General features: G+C 41.0%; 1 protein-coding gene across 1 annotated transcript in view; it reads left to right on the forward strand.

The window, feature by feature from the left end:
• The window catches only part of MTMR7 (myotubularin related protein 7), a 125,811-nt gene that overhangs the window by 758 nt on the left and 118,612 nt on the right, over positions 1-6,441 (forward strand). Inside the window, exon 2 of the mRNA XM_040490073.1 lies at positions 3,120-3,151. Within this exon, the coding sequence (XP_040346007.1) occupies positions 3,120-3,151 (32 nt within the window). The remainder of the gene's footprint in view (positions 1-3,119; positions 3,152-6,441) is intronic.

A 6,441-nucleotide genomic window follows, 5' to 3' on the forward strand; every position in this document is an offset into this window, starting at 1 on the left:
CTGCATTCGAGTCCAAAGGCAGTCTGGAGGCAGAATCCATTCCTCTTTGGGGACACTAGTCTTTTCTCCTGAGGCCTTCAACTGATTGGATGAAGCCCGCCCATGTTATCTGCTTTAATCAAAGACTACTGATTTCAATGTTAATAACATCTAAAATACCTTCACGGCAACATCTACACTGGTTTTTGACCCCAAAACTGGGCACCTTAGCCTCGTGAACACACAAAATTAACGGCCAAAATTAGGAGTTTTGCTGTTATCTTCTTTAGAGACAAGGACAGTGGAGAGCATAACTGCCTAGTGGTTGCTCCCTGTCTGGTTTGAGTGCCAGTGTAAAGATGGGCGAGCCCCAAACTAAAGGAGTTTCATGAGAAATTCGGTGGACTCTGGGCTCAAGCAGAGCTGCTTTGCTGCTCAGAAAAGTGTGACCCAGCGCTGAGGAGAGAGGTGCCCTCTCTACCCTCTGTGGGAAACCTAGCATGGCTCTGAGCCGTGAAAACGGTCAGCCTGGAAGTGCCAGGAAACAACTCTCTTGGCGTGGATGTTAATCTCCTTACTGAAGGCTTCAAGAGCAGTGGACGAGGTACCCTCAGCTGGGGTTTTCATGACAGAGCCTGGAGACGAGCTTGAGGAGAACAGGTGTTCCTGGACATACCTGAGCAAGCCTCTAAGAATGCCTTCACATGCCTGAGGGGAACATTCTGGAGACAGGAATTTCTGTTGAGCAAGTGGAGACAACAAGCCACTAGAAGTCAAATCCACAGGCTAGGAAGACCCAGAGACTTCTTGGTTATACTCTTATTACTTTATAGACTGTGAATTCAATTAGTCTCAGCACAAATTCTGAAGATTTCGTAAGGATTCTTACAGGTATTGTCATTTATATCTACGTACAGACTGTCTGAAGTCTACCTAATTATTAAAGATTAGACTGTGGCTCAGGCTGAGCAAAACCAGCTCCGTTCAGGGTATACTGTGTAGAAATATAAGTGAGTGTGTTAACCTTGCACAAAATCTGGGTTTTGGTCAGATTGATAGAGTCGTCTGAAGGTCAGCTGACTTAGTTTAATTGATTTAAAATAGTAACCTAGCTAGTTTGGTGAACTAGAGCATAAGATACGAGGGGCACCTGGGTGGCTCAGTTGGTTAATGTCCGACTCTTGATTTCAGCTGGGGTCATGATCTCTTGGGTCTGGGTTCAAGCTCCGTGCCAGGCTCTGCCCTGTCAGTGAGGAGCCTGCCTGGGATTCTCTGGCTCCCTCTCTCTCTCTCTCTCTCTCCCTCTCAAAATAATTAAATAAAATGTTAAAAAATAGCATAAGATATGGGGTAAGATAATTATGAATTCAAATCATGGTACCACTTTGATGCCTTTATGACTTGGATTCGTTGTTTAATGTTTAAGTTTTGCTTCTTCCTCTCCTCACAGGGCTGTCATGAGCTCTTACATATAGAAAGGACTCAATAAAGAGTAGTTGCTAATCTTATTACTATTTCATCTATTACCGATTCCATTTTTCCCCTTAAATGGTAGCTGACATCTATGAAAGTAACTGTGAAGTCTCTACCGTGGTTCTCTTAACCTGGCTGGGCCTTAGGAACCAGGGGGCATTTGTGGATGCTGTGGGGAAGTGACTATTTTTTTTTAACGTTTATTTATTATTGAGAGACAGAGAGAGACAGACGTGAGTAGGGGAGGGGCAGAGAGAGAGGGAGACACAGAATCGGAAGCAGGCTCCAGGCTCTGAGCTGTCAGCACAGAGCCCGACGTGGAGCTCGATCTCATGAACCGCGAGATCATGACCTGAGCTGAAGTCGGCCGCCCAACAGACTGAGCCACCCAGGTACCCTGTGACTATTTTCTCTTGTCACAGTGACTGGGGACTTCTTCTGGCATTTAGTGTCCAGAGATGAAGGACAGTAAATATCCTGCAGTTTGTGGGTCAGTCTTGCACTCTGCATTAATTTTCCCACCCCAGAATGCAAATTGGTGCAGCCGCTCTGGAAAGCAGTGTGGAGGTTCCTCAGAAAATTAAAAATAGACCTACCCTATGACCCAGCAATAGCACTGCTAGGAATTTACCCAAGGGACACAGGAGTACTGATGCATAGGGGCACTTGTACCCCAATGTTCATAGCAGCACTCTCAACAATAGCCAAATTATGGAAAGAGCCTAAATGTCCATCAACTGATGAATGGATAAAGAAATTGTGGTTTATATACACTATGGAATACTACGTGGCAATGAGAAAAAATGAAATATGGCCTTTTGTAGCAACGTGGATGGAACTGGAGAGTGTGATGCTAAGTGAAATAAGCCATACAGAGAAAGACAGATACCATATGGTTTCACTCTTATGTGGATCCTGAGAAACTTAACAGGAACCCATGGGGGAGGGGAAGGAAAAAAAAAAAAAAAGAGGTTAGAGTGGGAGAGAGCCAAAGCATAAGAGACTGTTGAGAACTGAGAGCAAACTGAGGGTTGATGGGGGGTGGGAGGGAGGAGAGGGTGGGTGATGGGTATTGAGGAGGGCACCTTTTGGGATGAGCACTGGGTGTTGTATGGAAACCAATTTGACAATAAATTTCATATATAAATAAAAAAAAAAAAGAAAAAAAATGTAAACTTTTGGAAAAAAAAAAATTTTCCCACCCCAAAAACCATTAATGAGAAATGCACCGTGCCTCTCAACACAGCGACATAAAGAAAAACTAAATTAATCAAAAATAATTAACACAAAGCACTTGCTGTGATTATTGGGTTTAGAGTTTCCAATGATAGATGAAAGTTGTTGGTTTGTTGTTTTTTTTTTCTTTTTTAAGCTGAAAAAGATTAAAATAAAGTGATTTTCCTGGGTAGTGCCTCCCATTATGTCACGGGAGAAACAATTTGAGGAAAGGATTCATCTCAGCTGCATTGTATACACTTCACTACAATCTGGTTTGTAGGAAGTGACCCTTTCAGCACAGTGAACACTGTGCGTGCATGCGTGTGTGTGTGTGTGTGTGTGTGCATGCATTTTTATAGCTTTTGTTTAGAGAGGTAAATTTATGTTGGAGGATTGTTCACTCTCCACAGTATTCTAACTAAAACTTTGATACTAATTTTTTTTTTCAGAAAAGTACACTTTGTTGCTCGAAGGAGTAAAGGTAAGACCTTGACTTATAAATAACCTACATGACTTTAAAACAACCTGCACTTTTATGTATTCCAATATGATGACCCCAGTTTGCAGACTCTGAACTTCTACTTATCAACTGGTGAATACACATTCAGAGGTATCTCCTGCTGACGTACTGGCCAGTCAACATACCCTTTACTTATTTGTTTAAAAGAATTTTTTTTAATGTTTATTTATTTTTGAGAGACAGAGAGAGAGAGAGTGAGAGAGAGAGAACGAGCTGGGGAAGAGCAGAGAGAGGGAGACAGAATCCAAAGCAGGCTCCAGGCTCTGAGCTGTCAGCACAGAACCTGACACGGGGCTCGAACCCACAAACTGTGAGATCATCACCTGTGCCAAAGTCGGACACTTGACTGACTGAGCCACCCAGGGGCCCTTCAACACAGTACTTTAAGCTGCTTTCATGTTTGTTTGTTTGTTTGTCTTCAGAAATGTTCATAAAACTCTGAATTGATTGCTTTATTATATTTTGTCATTGTTTTAAATAATTAGTAACAGAAAAGCGATCCTAGCCATATGACAATTGTAGCCGCTGCAAATAATTAGCTGTGACCAGGGGTTTAGCTTCAGTTGTAAGCAAGTACTTTTGAACTAAGTCTGTCAGGTATGTATTAACTTCCGAAGGAAATTTAAAGAAGTGTACAAACTACTAGAAATGAATTGTGGAAGCTCATTGCTGATAATTGAAGTGTACTCATGTTGGCAGTTGAACAATCTTGAAAATGAAGGGTTGGGAATTAACACTGCAAACACTCCAGAGATCCTAAGGCGCAGGAAAGCTCGCAGCCCACCGACAGTGATAAGGATTGCAGCGGCTTCGTCTTCCAAAGCCCAAGGGCATCAGGTGTTCAATTTTCACTCAATAAATATTTTAATGCAGTCAACGAGTGCTGTCGCTTTCTCCTGCTGGATCCTAAGCAATTTGTTGTTCTAGCCAGCGTCTCCTCCTGACATTAAAACAAATTGCTTTGTTTCATGTCAATAACACCTCAAGTACCCTAAGCAAATTGAGACATGAAACTACTTTAGAAAAGTATATTTTGGTGTTTCGGGTATGCATTATGTATCTTGCAAAGAGACAAATAGTATCAAGTTAACACCGCTAGTGGGAATTTTGTGATATTTTTAGGCTTTCTAGTAATGGAAGCTCTATTGTTAGTCTGTTGAGTCTACTGTCCTCCCTTGGTTTTCAGGGCTCCTGGACATACAAAGGTGGGTCATTGAATATAAGATCATGGGGAATCATTGTTGAGCTACGCCTACCACTCCCTCCTCTCTTTTGCTCTTTAATTCAAAGCTTTTAGAGATTAATTTGTTTAATGTTTATTTATTTTTGAGAAAGAGGGAGAGAGTGAGTGGGGGAGGGACAGAGAGAGAGAGGGAGACACAGAATCTGAAGCAAGCTCCAGGCTCTGAGCCGCCAGCACAGAACCCAACATGGGGCTCGAACTCACAAACCCTGAGATCATGACCTGAGCTGAAGTCAGATGCTTAAACGACTAAGCCACCCAGATGCCCCGACAAAACTTTTAGAGCTTAAACAATGCTTTCAAAGCTGGACCAGGATAATGTTATTGTCCGTTAATATAGAATAAGATCAGTTTTTCTCAATTTTCAAAAAAGACATTAACAGAATTATCTCTATTTCCCCCCTACACATTTTCTTAAAGTCTTTTCTGTTTACTGTTCCCAAGTCCAAAATGAATAAACAATTGCATAAGATTCAGGAGCAGCCCATGAAATGGATCATTGATTGACACATTATTGCAATTGAGATACTATATTCTACATATGACTGCAAAAACAGCCACATGGTTATGGTTATGTAACCTTATATCCTGGTAGAATATTGCCTCATAGTTTGCAAGACCATAGAATCTCTAGATATCCTTTAACCTAGCAAGCTAAGCAGGGAAGAGTTGAGATGATTGATCCTCAAGAGAGATGTCACCACCGCTGGCACCCCTGTTGCTCAAGGCTGCCAGCCACTACTATTCCAAGGCTTGTGGAAATGCCCCCTTGTGCCTCTAAGGTGGAGGGAGGTGTGTTTCTAAAATGCACAGTCAAGCCAATCACTTTGCATTTTAATGTAGACATAATGTTATAAATAGAAGTTCAATACAATGTAAAGAGTAGCACAATTAATAGCACTGTTTGCATCACCTCCTAAGGAATGGCCTGGAAATCGAGTCATTATTTGTGAAGACTGAGCACTAACCAACCTGCTTCCAACGTGACTCCTGGGCTAGAATTCATTCATAAATTAGCAATTATCCAAGGCGACTCACTGCAAAATGGTAGAATGACTAGGGACAGAACCCTGACAATAAACTTGATCTGTTCTACCTGAAAATAATGAGATTCCTACTCTATGCTGTGCTTAAGCTGTTTTGTGCAGTGGCGAGAGAGTCAATGACTGCCAAATCTAAATGCAAACATCGGTGGTTCTCAGCAAGTTAGGTCCAGATCAAACCCATGTTAGTTCACCATTTTGAATGAATCTTGTTCACTGCTTTTGTTTACAAAACTATTCTCTGCCAAAGAAGAGAAGAATTTTCTTGCAGAGCCGTCATTCAAAATTACTCATTATCTCCACATGAAACCCCAGTGCAACCCAAGAACAATTTCTACATTTGTTTATTAGAAATCTCAAATTGTCCCGGCTAGGAGATCCACATTCATGTACATTTTGCCAACATTTAGCATCTGTATCTAAATAAAAAGAAGAGGGAGATTAAGGTAAATTTTATTAATTATGTAAGCTCTATGGCCCAAATACCAAAGATGCATTTCAGATTTTTACTAAAAGTTAAAGATCAGTTAAGTAATTTTTAAAGAACATTAGCTTTAAAGCACCATGAAACGTTCCACCAAACCTGACAGTACTTCGTAGAAAGATCTTTGGTTTGGGCGTTTTTGTTGTTGCTGTTGTTGTTGTTTGTTTGTTTGTTTTGTTTTCTTTGTGGTTGTAAAAACAGCACTGCCAAGATCCTGAAAACTCAATAGGGGAGCACCCTCCTCTTTCCCTTTTCCAACTATTGTTTTACATTTGAGATATTTGCTTTTATTGTTTCCTCATGGAGAATAAGCCTGCTTTTATCCTTAAAAAAGGGTTACTTCTCAGAAAGATTATTTTTGAATTGAAACTTTAGGAAGTGAATACTTAGAAGATCTCTCAACTCTTCAGTATCCAACTTATGTTTTGCTTTAAACACACACACACACACACACACACACACACACACACACACACACACA

Source organism: Herpailurus yagouaroundi, unplaced genomic scaffold, assembly GCF_014898765.1.
Source record: "Herpailurus yagouaroundi ecotype Mexico unplaced genomic scaffold, PumYag 181, whole genome shotgun sequence".
NCBI lineage: Eukaryota > Metazoa > Chordata > Mammalia > Carnivora > Felidae > Herpailurus > Herpailurus yagouaroundi.